Source organism: Gadus macrocephalus, chromosome 5 (genome assembly GCF_031168955.1).
Source record: "Gadus macrocephalus chromosome 5, ASM3116895v1".
In the NCBI taxonomy this organism is placed as follows: Eukaryota; Metazoa; Chordata; class Actinopteri; order Gadiformes; family Gadidae; genus Gadus; species Gadus macrocephalus.
In genome coordinates, this window is record NC_082386.1 from 18,095,328 (window position 1) to 18,114,616 (window position 19,289).

At 43.2% G+C, this 19,289-nt stretch overlaps 1 protein-coding gene across 6 annotated transcripts; it reads left to right on the forward strand.

Moving 5' to 3' along the window:
* Positions 1–7,420: 7,420 nt before the first annotated feature.
* On the forward strand, positions 7,421–14,891 carry LOC132457248 (adhesion G protein-coupled receptor F4-like). Of its 6 annotated transcripts, XM_060051437.1 has the most exons (16): positions 7,421–7,508; positions 7,687–7,793; positions 7,901–7,913; positions 8,015–8,413; positions 8,608–8,714; positions 8,875–8,933; positions 9,224–9,348; positions 9,911–10,138; positions 10,344–10,598; positions 10,716–10,859; positions 11,246–11,433; positions 11,536–11,712; positions 12,088–13,437; positions 13,749–13,790; positions 14,189–14,224; positions 14,313–14,891. In XM_060051437.1, exons 6-16 carry the CDS (start codon positions 8,875–8,877, stop codon positions 14,370–14,372), a joined length of 2,664 nt encoding a protein of 887 aa, XP_059907420.1. In that variant the 5' UTR covers positions 7,421–7,508; positions 7,687–7,793; positions 7,901–7,913; positions 8,015–8,413; positions 8,608–8,714; the 3' UTR covers positions 14,373–14,891. The 6 variants fall into 6 exon arrangements, with proteins under 6 accessions (XP_059907420.1, XP_059907416.1, XP_059907419.1 ...); XM_060051436.1 differs by having other exon boundaries at positions 7,422–7,793; XM_060051433.1 differs by having other exon boundaries at positions 7,687–8,413.
* The last annotated feature ends 4,398 nt before the right edge of the window (positions 14,892–19,289 follow it).

Genomic DNA, 19,289 nt, shown 5'->3' on the forward strand with positions numbered 1-19,289 from the left:
AACACGAAACCGCATGGGTCCGGATAGATTTGAAACCATCCTGAGACATCGTTTCAGAAATGTGCGGTTTTGGGCACCGGATTCACCGTCTCCGTCTGGACTGTCAGCCGAAACGCACTAGACTTATGTGGTTTCACCAAATAAAATCGGTTCCGTGTGGACGGAGGCGGTCAGGTACCTCTCTCTGACCCACTCATACCCAGAACCTCCACCCTAGGGGTCGGTCTGTCTGGATCCTATGATTCCGGGCTCCCTGTCCGGGGACGCTGTGAGTGGGTTCCCTCGCCACCTCCCCTGTCCCGCCCTGGAAACGTACACGTTAACATTTACATCCAGGGCGTTTGGCCCAATCCACGTAGGATCACTGGGACATTGATTTGCAGGGCAGGGGATCATGGGGTTTAAACAATTGTGTGGGGAAGCCGAAGAAAGGGCGGCATGTGGCTTGAATATGCTCGGGTGCTATGCTGCTAATATATTTGAACTGTAGTGTGCTATGTTGCTAATAGACTTGAATATGCTAGCGTGCTGTGTTACTAATAAACGTGACTATGCTAGCGTGCTATGTTGCTAATAGAATTCACTACGCTAGAATGCTATGTTGCTTCTAGACTTGAATATGCTAGCTTGCTATGTTGCTAATAGACGTGACTATGCTAGCTACTATATATATATACATATATATATATATATATGTATGTGTGCGTGTGTGCGTGTTCATGTGTGTGTGCGTGTTCATGTGTGTGTGTGTGTGTGTCTATGTTGCCATATTATGATTAAGTGAGGCTCAGTTATATAGTCACTGAGGTCTGCGACGGATTCTGCTGGTGGTGCAGACTGTTATGCCATGCAAGATGAAAGACCTCAAGTTTAGTCGAGCGCCATTTGCGTTCAAGGATCCTGCAACTTCGCTTCAGAGTGCGCGTTTCTGCATTAAACCAGGGGGCTGGTTTTTTCAATGTTCGTTTTTTAGTTACGTTTGGAGCAACTGAATCAATGGCAACAGACAAGGCAATGTTGAGGTCATCAGTAAGGCACTCCACAGAACCACTATAGTTACAAAGAGGTGCAAGTGAACCAGATAACTTATCTGCCATAGCTCGCTGTAATGGTTGCAGGTGTGATGCGGCGACAGCTGAAAGTAGCTTGCTGATCGTTGCAGGGGCAGGATACCACCACCTGGAAAGTGAGCAAAAAGTGGTCTGATAAAGCTGAGGTGTAGGAAGAGACCACTAGCTGTGAAATGTCTACACCGCGGGTCAGAACGAGATCCAGCGTGTTTCCACCGATGTGGGTTGGGTGCTGGACGAGCTGTTTGAAGCTAAGCGTATCTGTAATGGACAGAAAAGCCCTTGCGAGGGCATCAGATGGGTTATAATGTTGAAATCCCCAATAAGCAAAATATTGTTGTATGTAGCCAGATCAGCTGCAAAGTCAGAAAACTCATCAACAAAAACTGAATACGGTCCTGGGGGACGGTATACTACAGCTAAAACTAAAGAGTCTGGAACTCGTTTCGCTTCTCGGGGAGCTGAGGTGCAGAGCGCTAGCACCTCAAAGGATCTGAAAAAATATCTATTCTTTGGCTTTAAATTAAGCTTAGAATTAGATATCAGGGCTACTCCACCAGGGTCCTGTGCACGGCAGCCTCGGGTCAGCCTGTAGAGAGAGAGCACAGGTTACGGGCAAGTCATAAGAAGTGCATCAATATATCGCTGTCTGTACAGAAAGGATGTTCATAGAACCAAGTGCAAGTACAACAATCGCTAGGCTAACCAATTCCCTGTGTTACAGCCATGATAGCAGCTACTGAAGTTGCTACACTGTTAAGTACTATAATACAGTACAATACAATACAATACAGTGTACAATGGTGGCCATGGGACAGCCAGGGCGGGGGGGGTGAGGATCGCGCTGGTCTGGAGTCGAAGGGACAGAGGGAATCCAAGGAGGAGGAGAGGGAGGATAGCAGAGTGTCTGAAGATTCATCGGTAGATAGTTGAGAGAATCGTTCGATAGAAGGTAGTGAAGACAGAACAGTAGAGGCAAACGTAGAGGAAGAGAGGGATTTGAGGTTACGGCGAGTGGTGACAATGTTGGAACTAGAGAGGAGGGGAGGGGAGAGGATTTCAAAGGGAGAGAAAAATCCACAAATGATGGTCAGACACGGGGAGCGGGGTAACGGAGAGAGCAGAGGTGCCGCGGGACCTGGTGAATATTAGGTCAAGCTGGTTCCCGGCCCTGTGTGTGGGAGGAGAAGGGGTTAGTGTTAAGTCAAAGGTGGCGAAAAAGTTGGTTAGTTCAGGTGAGTGCAACTTCTCTGGCAGGATGTTGAAGTCGCCGAGGATAACGAGTGGGGTGCCATCCTCAGGAAAGCAGCTGAGGATGGCCTCCATCTCATCGTAGAAGTAACGGAGGGGACCTGGAGGACGGTAGATCACCACAATGGAGAGCTTGATAGGAATGGTGACCGTGACAGCGTGGAGTTCAAACGCAGATCTGGCCAAGTGTTCTAGTGGAAGGACCTGGTAGGACCACATGGGCGAGATGAGGAGTCCGGTCCCCCCTCCTCGCCCGGATGGTCTAGGGGTGTGCGAGAATGAGTAGACGGTGGAGAGGGCAGCAGGAGTAGCAGAGTTCTCTGGAGTGATCCAGGTCTCTGTCAGGGCCAGGAAGTGAAGGGTCATGAGGGACGCGTAGGCTGAAATCGAGTCCGCCTTCTTGACCGCCGATTGGCAGTTCCAGAGTCCTCCCATGACCTCAAGGTCAGTGTGAAGCACGGGTAGGTGGATGGCAAAGATTAGACGGGATACTGCGCCGAGCAGAGGAGCCATGGTAACGCCGTCTACGGGTAGAAATCCTGACAATGATTGAAGTACGAAACGTAACTACAATAGGGCAAGTGGCCTCCCCGGGCTTCCTCGAGGGACTCCCGCAGAGACTCTCTTAGTCTTTGTTTCCCGGGTCTCGACTCCCGAAGAGAGACTCCCTTAGTCTTTGTTTCCCGGGTCTTCGTTTGCTGGGTCCTGACGCTAACAATAACTAGCCCTGGTAGCTGAGGCAGACTTAGCTCCGCTCAGCTATCAAGCCTTGTTTTTCCCCTTAAGTGACAGAAACTAGACAGAGTTGCCCCTTAACCGATTACTCTTCTAAATAGGCCTAAATCACACAGAAGTATCATATGGAAGGTTAAAACAAACAATCGTAGTTCTAAACACTATGGAATCTTAGTTTACCAAACTCACCTACAGCCAGATATGACACAACCTACTTGTAAGTCAAAAATGTATATGATGATGATGAAGATCTAACTGTTTCTGTTCCGTAGGTAGCGTTGAAGATCTTCGGCATCGTGGGCGGACCGTTGTTGGGCGTGTTCTCCCTGGGGATGTTCTTCCCCTCGGCCAACTCCACAGTGAGTGACCTGGACTCTGTCAGTCTCTTTGATTGGCGGGTCTGGAATGGGGTGTAATTCTAATGATTTAAGGAGGCAGCGTTCCATTTAATTGAGAACTACATCGCAGGGAAGCTTTGGAGATTTGATTTGCATGATTGATCAGCAAAGCTTTCGATATAGGAGTAAATAACATCAGTTCAGATATTCAAGTAGGTTGAGAAAAGTGGTCTCAAACATTAAATTATTTTGGCTTCATCGTTCGGCTTTAGACACAGTTCAAACTTGTTCAGACATTCAGTTCAAACCTTTTGAGACTCTCAGTTCAATCCTCAGACATTTATCCTCCATTCCTGGCTGGTCCTCAGCAGCAGTTTTCTGTTCCTGAACACAACCGTGACTTTCCCCCCCCCACTCTCTCTTTGGCCTGGGGGCCGGCCTTGCCACGGCCTTCTGGTTGGCGTCGGCAGCATCATGACGCGCAGCGGCAGTGGCGTCCTGCCTTCAAACTGTTCCGTTGCCTGGCTGCCCTCGGGGAACACCACCGTCTCACACGCCAACATGTCTGCCGTTCCCGCCATCTTTTTCAATATCAGCGCCACGCCCCCAACGCTGAGGTGAGCCTGAGTATGCTTTTCCTCCCCGGTCCCTAACCTTTAGTGAATCCCACCGGCCTGAGAATGCTTTTCCTCCCCGGTCCCTAACCTTTAGTGAATCCCACCGGCCTGAGAATGCTTTTCCTCCCCGGTCCCTAACCTTTAGTGAATCCCACCGGCCTGAGAATGCTTTTCCTCCCCGGTCCCTAACCTTTAGTGAATCCCACCGGCCTGAGTATGCTTTTCCTCCCCGGTCCCTAACCTTTAGTGAATCCCACCGGCCTGAGAATGCTTTTCCTCCCCGGTCCCTAACCTTTAGTGAATCCCACCGGCCTTAGAATGCTTTTCCTCGTCAGCTTTCTATCAGGTAGGAATGAATGACTGACCCATCACACACCCCACCACAGAGCCCGCCACAGAGCCCGCCACAGAGCCCACAACAGAGCCCACCAACACGTGCGTGGATCTGTGTTAAGGGTCTGCTAATGGTACTTACCAGGGTGCAGGTGGCAGCCTGAGCCAGTGAAGACTGCTCCCTTGGCCTGGTCCATGACTGGAGCAGGCCCAGGATCAGTGTAGTGAGTGTTAAGGCCTTCCAGGACTCTTCTGTGAAAGGATCTATGGCCCCTTCACAGATGTAGCTCCTAGCATCATTATATAGCGCGAGTATACAAAGATCATGCTGGGGCCATGACAGACCTATATAGACACATAAAAACAGACCTAATGTTAAAATGTCAGGCAAAGGAGTTTTCATTTTATTTTTGTTGACGGCCTGTGAACAGGGGAGAGAAAGCTTCCTCTTCCTGCTTCATATGCCGCGTTTCCACTGCAGGGTGCGGAATGGAGCGGTTCGCAAAGGTGCGGTAGGGAGGGGGCGGTATAGCCCAGCTCAGTTCTGAGGTCGCGTTTCCACCGCCGACAGTACCCTTTAAGGTAGGCTGGATGTTGATCGCCGCGGCAGCTGCGTAAACATCGTAAACAACGTCTTCCTCTGCAAGAATGCAGAGGAACGTCTCCACCTCCTTGTTCGCCCAAGCAAGCGTTTTACGCGACATGTTAATTGTAAAGAATAATACCTCAAGGCTACTGTTTGTTTGTTTTTATCCCCACGTCGCCCGGAAGTGATGATTCTGTCGACCAATCAACGGAGGGGGTGTGTAGCTAGAATGACCCTTTCAGGCGTCTCGTCTCGTTTTCAGTACCCCAACGGAGGAGTTGGGGTACTTTATTTTATCCAAAGCGGCTTACAATAAGTACATTTGTCAGAAGAAAGAGAAACAATATATCGCTGTCGGTACAGTAAGGATGTTCATAGAACCTAGTGCAAAGCGCTAACAATCGCTAGGTTAACCCATTCCCCGTATACAACAAAGATCGCTAGGACAAGATGCTACACAATGCTAAGTACTATTTTTAAGTGCAAGGACGTATAACCTACAATGTGTGTGTGTGTGTGTGTGTGTGGGGGGGGGGGGTTAAGGGGGGAGGCTATGCAGAGTCTAGGTGAACTCTGAACAAGTGATTCTTGGTATTACTCTCATAAAGAACACGGGCCCCGAACCATACAGTTAACGGAACACACCTCTTGTCATTCCCGGACAAGACGCACGCGGAGGACAGGAACGGAGACACCTTCTCGTCGGACAAAGGAGCCACGGAGGCAGAGACCAAGGTGCTGCTCCGCACCTCGGACCCCCTTCTTCAATCAAAAATAAGTAAAATATGTCTAGGCCTAATATCCTTTTTCCCTCCTCTATTGACTTTTGTATGCGTTTTGTACATGCTACCGCAAGACCGAAGGTTAACTGGATGCGAGACGACACAGAATGTTGTGTTTTAGATTTCAATCCATGTGCCGATATGCAAATCGAGAGTCAACACAGTGGGGGGCTGAATGATGTTTTACATGTTAGGCATTTCCTTATTTTTCTTTTACCCTAAACACTACAATTCTCAGGATTCTCGTTGTGTTTCCTTTCCATTTTTTTGCAGATCATTTTGTTACCGTTACACCTCGAGATCCCTTCTTGATTAATGGATGTGTTTTGTAAGGCTGTATTTGGTTAATATTTGCATTAATTTCACGTGCATTGATGACCTGATGTTTTGAAAAAAAGATTTTTTTTCACTTCTACACCATACAACACGAGTAGGTTTTATTTCATGTGACACTGTACAACCTAGTATGTAATGCATTATTTATCAGCATTATGTGGTGACCCAAGAGGAGGAAAGGTCAACCTTTATGTGATGGTGTTTAAGCATGGAGGCTCAAACCTCTTCGACATGACTCAAGGGAGGCTTGCATTACATCCAAATCTAATCTGGATTCAACAAGGAACATCTTCTCAGCTGTACACAAGGTGCTATTCATGTTGTGGCAGTGGATGTATGGAATAACCGTTAATTTATTCAAGCTCTACAACATGTTAAACACGCAGTGTTGTTTTGTTATCAACCTTTTCTTGTTATCAACCTCACACATTACCAGAGGGGTATATTAGTGGGGGTGATAAATGTTTACAACAAGCATGGTTGACCGGTTATGGTAAGGGTTTTACAAGAGCAAGTCATCAGAGTCTGCTGTTGGGTCGGTCAGAATAACGCTGAACTATGCACTTCTAGTTCATTTAAATTATGGAATAAATGTTTATAATTTCTTTCAATGTCCTCATCTGACCACTCTCTATGTATACATTAAATTCCCCCGAGAATAGACAGAACAAAATTGTTGTGCAGTTGACATCGAAGGAAAGTTTATTGCATTGATACTTTGCAGGTTCACAAACACAAGCTAAATTACCAGTTAAGACGAGACGTTTATTGGTTGCCGCAAGAAAGCTTGTATCAAAATGTACAACAGTTAATGGTGACGCAGAATTGTAGGTACTGCAGGGATCTGAACCCAGGATCTACTGTTTACTGGACAGGCACCTTAACCAACTATGCTACAATGGGTACAACACCAATTTATTGAGAATACGGCCAAAGCCGTATTATTCCGTGGCTGCGTGATGAGAGGAAAAAGATTGGTACCATAAGCCAATTGTGGTAGACTGTTACACAACGTCATTTTTATTTCGGGCCACTCATTTGAACTATAAATGATACACTGGGCGTTTGTTCCCTCCAAACAATTCGATTTAAAAAATAGGATTATCTAACAACATTTGTTTCATGTTATTTAGTAGAAAAACGAGGGCCTAACACGTAGGCTGTGAAATGGTAGCCTATTTATTCACGTTTTTTTTTATTTGCAACCAAACTCCTATTGCTGGCTAAACAACTAGGCCTATAGTAATATTAAGTCCTATTGCGAATGAGTTTCCAAAAAAAGGGAAGTCACATCACACTGAAACCCCCAGATACACAGCTAGCTGCTGTTTTGATAGTCAAATGCAGAGGCAGGTAAGATAAAAAACTTGCAGTTCCTTCAGTGGGTGGTGACGGAATGATCCCTTAACAGATGTTTCTGCGGGGCCAATTTACAACACGCAGCTGAGCAAGAAGGAGAGGTACTATTTGAATAGTTATCAATCTATTGAGTTTCTAAATTGTATTTTCAAGTGTTTATTCAATTCAATGGGTCTATAACATAAGTATTTTTAAATTGGGCCTATAGTCTGACCTCTTTATTTATGACCTGTTTATTTCTAAGATGTCATGTATTTTATTTGTATTACATTTGATTAGGCCTACAATCTCAAATAACCGCCTGTAGGTCCTGCTCGTAAGGGAGTGCAATGAGAGTCTGCAAACTATACCAGACTCTTTTTATTCTGGGATTGAGCTGTTTTCAGGTGAGTCAGACGTTTTAACGTGGAATTCAAATCTTAAATCATGTTTAACAATGCAATGGAAAAGTCAATTTATTTAATTTCCCTTCTTACTTGAATCCCTTTTCTAGGCATATGGAGGAGGTAAATTGATTTGTGTTATCACATAGGCACACGTAATGAACTTTTAACTATAATACATACATTCATAAACCCGATGAGTCCTAATCTGGGTCCTGTTCCAGATAATTCCACGCTAGTGTATTACGCGGTGCTCACCATCGAGCCGAGCGCCCTCCCCAACATCACGGACAAGCTCAGCTCTATCGTGCTGGACGGAACGCATAACGTGGTAGTCAGCGACTTAGTGGTCACTAAAAGTTGAGTGACCTCTTTTTTTGTAGCATCACCAGCAAAGCCTTTTCATGTGTTTTTCTGTGTGTTTTTATTAATCAAAGCTGACAAATGAATACAACTTTTATTTAAATATTTTTAAGAATGTGACGCGGCGGCTCTGTGCTCCTGTCTGGCCGGGCACGTATGGAGCAATGAGGTTTGTGAGAAGAAGAGCGATTGTTGTAACCCCACCATCGAGTGTAGCCTTCCGAAAGATGTCGATCCAATTTGCCATCCGACGACCAGAGGTAGGCTAATGAATATAATGGAGTAAAGAATGTGGGTAATATCGCGTGGCTTAACTTCTCCAAATGAGATTGGCCTCCATAATTGTGCGTCATCGCGAATCTTCTCCGAGAGGAGCACACGGCATTCTCGATTGTTTGAACCATGGACAACATAAATAAATTACCCTTTTTTGTATATATTTTTATCTTTACAGTCACTATTTATGGGTCGATTTTTCTGAACGATGAGATATATTACCACTCCCTGGAAGACCCGAATACTCTGAAGTTCAAAGAACTTGCTAAAAAGCTCATAGATAAGGTAGGTTTTTGACGGAGCGAAGTAGGACTTAGTTGACTGGGTTGAATTGCACGGTTTAATTGATTCGGTCTTGATCTTTTGGCAACACGTAGCCTAATCTATAACACATGTGTGTAGTGACTAGCTCGCTGTTGTCTGAAATCTGTTTTTTCCCCATCAGATGAAACCAGTTTACAACACCCTGCTGCGATTCGATGGCATACAGGTCACCGGGTTCAGGTAAACTACCCCGCTTATTAGACCTTATGGCGTTATCAGACGCCATACCAAAAACACTGACTTTCAATACATTCTAGTAGTCTTACTTCACTTTTCCCTAGCTGTGTTATGGGCTATTAATTGTAGGCTACTGTTTCAATGCCCACTACAGTGACTGAGTGAGTGAGTGGTAGAGAGTAAGTGATGGAGAGAGAGAGAGAGAGAGAGAGAGAGAGAGAGAGAGAGAGAGAGAGAGATTTATATCATGTAAAGCACTTACATAAATTACGTTTATTTATCATTTATTAAAGGCTAGGTGTGTATGCATCCTTTGAGGTATATGTCAACACCCAAATGAATACAAAGACCTTGGGGCAGAAAACCGCGGAAGCAGCGAAAGCATTGGACAACAACACCATTGAAGTGGAAACTGAAGGTAAACAACCATAGAATGGGCGTGAACAACCCAATAATTATCTTCTAAATACAATATAATACATTAAATAAGTATTTTTCAAGGGGCCTAAGGGGCTCCAAATGGTTCCCTCCCATTATTGTAACGTTAACTAGTGAACTATTCGTTTTGCATACTATTGGACTACAACAAACCTTTCAAAAGCAGAGCAGTTGCAAGCTTTCAATGTTAATTAGAATAAGCTAGGTAAGCTGTGTTCCCAGCCCTGCTTGTCAAGGTTTTCCTCCCCCTCAAGGTTTTCAACATGTGGATGTCGAGCTGTAAGTTTACACTTGAATTGCTTGGTGCTATTGGATGCCTCAGGTATTTGCCTTCCTTGACTAATGGGACCACCACCCCTGGTCATGTTAATTCAATATCATTTTCAATATTGTAATTTACCTGTCCGGTGTTTTAACTTTTTCATCACAGACAGTCAAATCCAATGCTTCAGAAATGACCTTGTGTACGATTATTTACTTAGAGTTCATACTACGTACTACATACTAACTTAGAAAAGATAATATCCACTGATTCTCAACAGGCCTTCTGGACATAAGCGGCCCCCCGCAGCCGGTGAAGCTGAACAGCATGGTCGACATCGTCTGCAATTCGTCCCAAAACGATATAGCGGTCAAAGAGTGGAAACAGGCCACACTGAGAGATCCGTTGGTGATCTCTCAGATCACAGACGGAACAGAGTCCATTGTGAACTCACAAGGGCGCGGGACCACCAAACTCACACTCCAAAAAACATCTGGAATTTGGGCAGGTGTGTGTGTGTCATTTTTTTCCGTTTCATCCAACTGACCCCAAAAAAAAGAATGAACCTCAAACTCGCCATCAAAAGTAAAATGTACAAAGAATTAATATCGTCATGTCTGACGAAATCAAGATCCATTCAGATACGTGGAGCAGATGTCATTGTACTGCAGTGTACTGACGCTGAAGCTGTTCCCTTGTTCCATTTTTCCCAGGCCTGATCAATTGTACCTTCAGGCCAGAATTGGATACCGGTGTGAAGATACTTCACAGAGCCAGTTTCAAACTGGACGTCGCACTTCTGCCTCAAATCGCCATCTTCAGCGACCCCCAGTTCCCCCAATGTAAAAATGGCTCCACAAGGGTGTCGGTGAGTGTGAAATGTGAGATAAAGAACAGCACCGAACCCTATGCAGTAGATTGGACCGTAGTGGGGAATTCTTCTGCTTTGGTGGCTGGACAAAACGTTGGTAAGCAAGGGTTCACTGTCTTTTAGCCACGATTGTTAACTCTGATTTCCCTGCTGTCTTGTGTGATACTCATTGGAACAGCAATTTTCACTCACTTGATGTTTTGATGATCTGAAGGGCAAGATCCCAGGTCCTACGTCGCCCAAACTGCCTTTTCGTGTTTACCAAAGGACGCGAAGAACCCGGCAAACATGACATGTGTGTTCAGCAATAGGATGAACCAAACACGAAAGGCCTCGATTGAAATCAACATCATAAGCGGTACGGCTCAGGTGTAACACCAAGTACAAGTTAATTGAAGTGGTAAACCTTCACAATTAGGGTACATTAAATAACCATTAATTAACATTAGGTAATGCGTTGATAAGCATTACCTAAAATGCACACGCAGTTAATTAATAGTTAACTAATGGTTGAATAATAATGGATTAATGGTGTTACCAATGTTTACTAATGTTGTTCACGCTAACTAAGTTAACGATGTTCATGGTAACAAATGTATTAATTTAAAGATAAACTGGAAAATTGTTGCAATATTGATTTGGAAAATGCAGGCATGTAATTGTGCCAGTTAGACAATGATTTTTTCATTGCACTATAGAGTTACCGTTGATGACGTTTTTTTCCGGCAAATTGTTTTCCAATAGTAAATGGTAAGCATTGTAAGGCGGACGAGGATTGGCCAGTCACGAAGGCCGGCTTCACTGCCAAGCTGCGTTGTGAGGGAGTTAGAGAGGGGTTTAGATTGCGGAAATGTGACAACAACAGAATTTGGGGGAAGGAGGAGTCAGAGTGCGTAAACCGCGACCTCTTCAGCATTGCAGAACGCACCCAAGTAAGTGGCAGACATTTTGTTTCATCACATAATAATTAGACAAAGCATTTGCTGAACAATGTGTGTCATTACTTACCGATAATTGCCCAAAATGCCTCCCAGGTGATTGACAAAGGTCTCGGAGTTGTTTACCAGAATGCCGCAGAGCTGTTTTCTCGCCTTACAAATGCTACTAACAACACGAGGAGCATCAGCAGTGTTTCTAATCTAAATACTTCCATCAACATCCTCAACAACATGCAAAACTTAAACACCTCGTTCAATGAATCCACATTAGAGGTAAGTCCCCATTGTTGATCCCGTTATGTTTGAATTTAAGGTGACATATTATACCAACAGGTGTGAGTGTGATTAGCTGTGACAAGCCGTTTTGAAAATCTGCCTCTTCTGACTTCGCAAGTCGGCGTGTCCACTTAGATGTACGCTGGATAGATCAGTCTACCAGCCTATCCAGTGGACTGAGGCAAACGTTCTCTTGGTTGACACACCCACTTGTGATGTCAGAAGAGGCAGATTTTCAAAACGGCTTGTAATCTCACTCACGACTGGTTGCATAATATGCCGCCTTTAAGTTCCCACAACCGTCAATAGTGTTCAACACCTTATATTGCTCGGTTGTGCTGTTGTGTCAAAATTTGAAATCTGTCTTACCAGGAAATCGTGAAGTCGTCCAGCAACATCCTGAACGTTCCTTCGAATGAAGTTTGGAGGTCAAATGTCACGCATAACGACCAGTCGATGGCTGAATTGTACTTGGAGTCTGTTAAGCAATTGATCAGCCAGACCAACATATCAACGGAACATGCCAGTGAGGCGTCAAATGTACAGATAAAGGCTTGCAAGTTGGCGCGCTGTACGAACACTCTCTTCGGCGTCAACGTTTCCGTCGACGGGCAACAAGGCGTTGTGAAAACGGCGGGTTTTAAAAATCTTGTCAACTACTTGCCGCCCATACAGAAGGACACCAAGCCCAACAGCATCGTGGTGACGATAAGTGACGGCAATAAAGAGCGACGGTTCAATCACGACCCCAGCAGTGAAGTCTTGATCCAGTTCACGCTGATCGCCCCGCGAAAACGCAACCATGAAATGAAGTGCGCCGCCATGGACAGAAATGGGAAGTGGTCGTTTGACCTTTGTGTCTGGGGCGGTTCGAGAAACGAAGGCAGCTGTGAGTGCCAATTCTCCTCCTCGTTTACCCTCCTCTTGTCAAGAAAAGCTGTCATTCTGCCGGCGCTGCGCGAGATCACCTGCGTAGGTCTAGCCATTTCCATCGCCTCTCTGGTCTCGTTCCTGATGATCGAGTGCCTGGTCTGGAAGACCGTGACGAAGTCCGTTGGCTTGTACTTGCGCCACATCACGCTAGTGAACATCTCTGTGTCCCTCCTGATCGGAAACTGCAGTCTCTTTGCATCCGCATTCCCGGGGGTCGTTTCCGGCCTCTGGTGTCAGATCTGCGTGGTCTTGAAGCACTTCTTCTTCCTTGCGCAGTTCTGCTGGATGTTCTGCCTCAGCTGCCTTCTGCTCTACCAGACCATGGTTGTGTGGTCGGATCTGAGCAAAGGTTGGTCCCAGGGCGTGTGCTACTCAGTGGGCTATGGCGCCCCGTTTCTCATCGTGACCTTCACGTTTGTGTCCAACGACGGCGGAGCAGAGGGGAAGTACTACGACGCCCATAGCTGTTGGCTGACACACCACAGCATGCTCAAGGGCTCCTTCTATTCCTTCATCATACCGGTGGGCATCATCGTCTTCGTCAACATTTTAAGCATGGCCTTAGTGATTGTCAAGCTGTTGAACCCCGTCAAGGGATTAGGACCAGGAAGACGTAAAAGCCGCAGCGGTGGCCAAGCCGCCATACGCATTCTCAGGTCCATCATCATCCTGACCCCTGTCTTCGGAGTGACCTGGCTCTTCGGTTTTGCTAGTTTAGTCCTTGACCTGGCCGATGGCCTGGCAGCGTCCGCTGTCTTCTACATCTTCAGTGTCTGTAATTCTTTCCAGGTGGGAGCCCTCAGATTTACATTTTACATTGATGGCATTTAGCAGACGCTTTTATCCAAAGCGACTCACGATAAGTACATTTGCCAGAAGAAAGAGAAACAATATATCGCTGTCGGTACAGTTAGGTCAACCCATTCCTCGTATACAACAAAGCTAGCTAGGATAAGATGCTACACGATGCTAAGTACTATTTTTAAGTGCTAGGACGAACAACATACAATCAGTGCGTACATGACGTGCTCAGATCCTGGTGAAACTTCGCTATATACTCCTGTTCCTTTATAACCGCTCTGTCTCCAATACTTCCCCAGGGACTGTTCATCCTGTTGACCGTCAGTGTGGGAGAGAAAATGGTATTTATTTCTTACAGCTTTATTTTGACCTGCAAATACTGCGATCACTAAAATGAGTCACCATTGATAGGTCATTGAGGCGATCTGAAAGTGTTCACACCTTGGTTGCCTCTTTAAATACAACACATTCACAGTAGCATATTAAGAGGTACAATGTGCGAGATCTTCAATTTCAAGTTAGCAAAAATCGAGCTCCTCCACCTACCCCTCCAACCCCGCCCGTCTTTGAAAAGTGCAATTACTTTTTGAGTTTGAACAGGAGATTTCTCTCCCATTAAACAGCGATCCCCGTAGCCTTAGCATCTACACGACAGAATGTGTTTTCGAGCATGTTACAAACAAAAAGCTGTTTCACAAATTAACTGTAAAATGGACCCCGTTTTTTTTATTTCACCAAGGTTCGAGACGCACTGAGGAAAAATGTTTTCGCAACTGTGAGTTCTACACGGATCACTCACGCACTTGTTTTATTAGCAGATGTGTTTTTGCAGTCGTGTTGACATGTTGTCTCTGATCCCCTAGCGACGGCCATCGTCCACTAAGGAGACCTCCATGACCATGCAGTCTTCGATGGAAGACTGACTCCTGAGACACCAGCCTGTCCCGTTTAGTGGAGGGAAACGCATTTCATCTTCAGCAGGGAAATGTAATTATTTTTGGCCTAATGTTGTAGGCTACAACTTTAGAGCATGGGATGTATAACGATCTTACTGTGGATGTGTGATGTCAAGGGTTTTTATTATTTATTAGGGTGGCAAGCACAGATTGCGAAGCTAACCTATCGTAATTGTTAGTTTTACTATTATTAGGTGAGTGCTGCAAGCAGTGCTCAACTATTATTTTTCATAAGTTGTATTCATTCTTTCTTTCTCGACAAACTTTGGGACTTATCTCCTTCCTCATTTTTCCCCTAGACTCCATTCAAATTTAAAAATATTCAGAATAGCTTGGAATCGCGAGGTTCTTTTCAGTTTTTTTTTATATTTTATACTTTTTAAGATATTCCACTTTTAAAATATTATATATTTTTTAACATGGGAGTCAATGATTTAAGACGTAACTAAATCAATTTTCAACCGTTTATCTTCGTTCAAACCATTTAAGAAAATCTGCGCACGGAATTTCGATATCATTTAAACTTTCTTCAGAATCACAGTTTTAGTTTCAAACCGTCATATTCTACAGTTGGTTCCATTGAAGCCGTCTGCCCATTCTGACACTTAAATTACTCAAAGCATCGTAACTCTGATATTTCAACCGTTTACCGTCGTTCAAACCATTTAACAAATCTACACACTTCTATCTTCAATGATATCCACGGAATTTCGATATCATCTAAAAATGTATTCAGAATCACAGTTTTGATTTCATAACTATGGGGTCAAAACAGTCTCATTAATAATGAATGCACAGAGAAGGATTCACAAATGTATTTTGTGATTTACATATAAATTACTCTCTTCTCACAAATACATTTCAATGGACACATAAATGGATGTCGGTATGTATAAATGTAAAATGTATCCATAAACAAATTGGCTGAAAACGAGGGAGGCATCTGATTGGCTACAGAGAGTTCCTTGTTGAAAAAAATGCATTCGTGAATCTAGCGACATCAGGAGTCTCAAAAATCATATAAATACAGTCCAGTTCACACACAAAAGTGTGCTTGTTAATTCAAGTTTAACAGTTTGTATATAAATTAGTGCTGTCAGTTAAACGCGTTATTAACGGCGTTAACGCAAATAAATGTTAACATCGTTAATTTTTTTATCGTGCGATTAACGCAATTATTTTATTTAAAAAAATAATAATCTGTGATTTATGTATAAATTACTCTCTTCTCACAAATACATTTCAATGCACATACAAATGGATATCGGTATGCATAAATGTAAAATAAATCCATAAACAAAAATAAGTTTCACAAACACATTTCTGATCCACACACAAATGTGCCTTGTTTTAAATAAATGTAATATAAATCCATAAATATATTAATTAAAAGAATGTTTGCAATTTTCATCAAAAATGTATTTGTGTGTTGTTACATTTATATTAGTGCTGTCAAGCGATTAAAATATTTAATCGCGATTAATCACATTAATGTCATAGTTAACTCACGATTAATCGCGATTCTTTTTTCTATGCTAAATATCCCTTGATTTCTTTGTCCCATTAATTTCTCATTTTAATGCTCTTATCAACATGGAGAAGTGCATCGGCTTGCCTTGTGCAAATGTTTTTTTATTGATAACAACATTGGCATATACTGATCAAAACAGGACGATACAAAAAATTGGTGTAACTAAACGATGAACATACAAAGATACTGCCTTGAACATAGAAGTCAGGCTACTGCTTCTTTGTTTTGAGCCAAAGAAAAAAATATTCACCCCCTGCCGGCGACTTTCATTGGTTAATGCTGCAATTTTTTCCCGCCCACGGACGATCTGCTTCATACCACGGACATAAAAAGAATGGACCACAGACTGAAAAATGGCCGCCCATTCATTCCTATGGAAACTGCTCAGTGGTGCAGGGGAAACATGAACATATTATAGAATGGACACCGGATTCCAAAATGGCGCCCATTCATTCCTATGTAAACTGCTCAATGGCGCAGGGCAACATCTAGGAGAGATATGCTTCCGCATCATGGGAGCCTAGCCACGCCCTGGTTCAGGACGTACCGGATGCAGAAATATTCTTGTTTTTTCGCATTGTTAGCATTGTAGCATCATAAGCGAGAGGTCTGAGCGATCGCAGTCGCATTGTTTACCGACCATGGAAGCAGGGTTCGAGTTAGGTTGGAGCCAGTGGGAGCTGAGCACCCATAGAGAGGTCTGGGCCCCGTTTCCCGAAAGCGTTGTTAGCCTAAGTGGATCGTGAAGTGCGTCGAAAGGGCATCGTAGAGTTTTCACCGCGTTTCCCGAAAGCATCGTTGGGAACGAACGTCTTGAAAACACTCGTAGCTATTGAGTACTCCAGGGGTGCTCGTAGGTACTCGTAGGACGCTAAGAGCATCGTCAGCTATAGCCTCAGTGGCATCACCATCGGACATTCCGTCTATTGGATGCGTTTTATCAAAACGCATTGCGCCTTTATGTTCTTAGTTTGGTAATTAATAAAGATTATTAATTAATTTATTAATAAAGATGTTAAAATGGCCAAAATAAAACGGGACAGTCCAGAAAATGTTTGCGCAGGCAGGGCACTCAAAATGTGTGAGAGAAAGTGTGGGGATTTGTGCAGACTGACATAGGTTACTCATAAAACGTAGCATAAAATAATGTAAAAAAAAAATTACATAAAAAAAATTAAAAATAAAGAAATAAAAAAAATTATAAAAAACAAGCAAAGGAGCAGGCAAAAGGCTGGGATATGGTGGGGATTGGTCACGTTGACGGGAATGTTCAGTGACATGTGGGAACACGACAAAGAAATTATCGATGGATCGCAAGATCAATCGGGAGAATGATCTTACGAGCGAAGATCCATCGATATCGGGAAACGGGGCCCTGGCTCCCATGAAAGCAGTAAACTCAAATATCTGTGGGGGTCTCTACAGTAGCATAATATTGTAATTACAAATGAAGCTATTTTCCCTTCCACATACAGAGTAATATTGACGTTAAGGAAGGGATAATAGAACGCCGGTCATTATCGGGAAAATAAGCCTAGACAGGGCGAACCGGACACCGACGCGAAACGGAGGTGTCTTGCTTCGACCTGAAAGGGCTTATTTTCGAAAATGAGCAGCTACTTGCCAAACGAAAAAATAACTTCACAAGGCGTCTTTTTACAATTTGTTACCATTCGTAGTGTTGATCAGCAGAGAAACAGTAAGCCAAAGACGTTGACGTCGCTTAGCAACCGAAGACGCTGGTGTTGCAGAGGGCCAATGCAAGTGAACGGAGCGTTCCACGGCATTGAGAAGAGTAGTGTCATATTAAATATTTACTTCCTATATTTACACCCCTCTCCCCCCCCCTCAACAACTTCAAGAGACCCCCACAAAGATGCAATCCTTAACTCGAACCCTGCATGGAAGTATAAGTTAACTTCATAAATATGAAAGATTGCTCCATATAACACCAACAATGTAGCAAACGTATGTAGGCCGAGAAAAAAATACAGTTCATTGTTATTGTTTAAGAAAGATTCCTTCCAACTATTTACAAAAAATGCAATCAATAATTTATATACAAATAAATGGTTACATATCGATCAGCAATGAGGTTGGAGTAGCCTACCCACATAAATAATCACGTGACTCAAAGCTTGCGCCTGTGTGGTCAAATCTTTGAAAAGTCAGTGCTGAAAAGTCATTTCTGAAGAAATACATTTTAATGGTGTACCTACATTTACACCTTTACAAGTTTTTAAAAATAAATATTCAACCTTTCAAAAATGATTTCTCAATGTATGAACACCTGTTTGCAGAATCCCATTTACAAGGTTTCAAAACCAGAAAACAATGAAATACACTGTTAGAACAGTGCCAGATTTGAAACTCTGCAAATGCGTTGGTGACATTTTTTAAACTTTGAAAATGTGTTTGTGAAAAAATATTTACTTTGAAAATGTGTTGGTGAAAATGATGAAGATAAAATAGAACACAAAATCATGTTTGCAGATGTTTGTGAATTTTTTTTTCGGGCTATAATCTCGTTTTTCAGTGTTGCAAAACCTTTTTTACAAGGTGTTGAGTTTTCAAACCCAGACTTACAAGCCTTTGTAACTTTTTTTTCAGGTTTAAATTATGGCAGGAAACTAGCTCCATACAAGGTGAGCGTCGCCGGGCAACGCTCAACAAACGACACAGGAAATCAGTACATAGGATTGGTTCTGCTGCCATCTGGTGGTTTGATGCCTTAATTTATTTTCAACGTCTTAGAGACCCGATAGTAGCCCATTAAAGTAACATAATATTTAGATAGATACATAGATCTACATCTATATTTTTTGCATGTTTTCTTTTACTCATCCATTTTATTGTATGACAATGTTTATATGTGAAGCACTTCGAGTCTGCCTTGTGTATAAAAAGTGCTATATAAATAGTTGCCTTTCCTACATCCCTATATATATATATATATATATATATACACACATATACATATATACATACATACACCACACACACACACACATCCCCACACACACTTTTTTTTTCCACTATAGAATAGATGAAAATAACCCAGAACTAAGTGTTGCAGAATCTGAAAGCCACATTATATAAACCAACCATTATTTCCACTAAATGATTACAATGACAGTTCATATGAATTAACATTTTCTTCCCGCTTAAAAAAGTGATGATATGAAAGTATTTTAACAATAAAGGTACGCTTGAAGGTACGCTGGTCAATCATTTACAGAAATCAGGTTTCAAATGTGTTGAGCTGTGTATTTCTAGATAGTTTTTTTTAAAGCAAGATAAGGCTTTGATTCAAACAAACCCTTACCCAAATGCAATTGTGTATGCATAATAGA

Bases quoted from the DNA above. Each gene is read 5' to 3' on its own strand.
- LOC132457248 (XM_060051433.1), top strand. From the start codon at position 8,875: ATGAAACCAGTTTACAACACCCTGCTGCGATTCGATGGCATACAGGTC. The intron at 10,599-10,715 runs GTAAGCAAGGGT...GATGATCTGAAG, and splicing joins GGTGGCTGGACAAAACGTTG to GGCAAGATCCCAGGTCCTAC. The intron at 14,225-14,312 runs GTGAGTTCTACA...CTGATCCCCTAG, and splicing joins GGAAAAATGTTTTCGCAACT to CGACGGCCATCGTCCACTAA.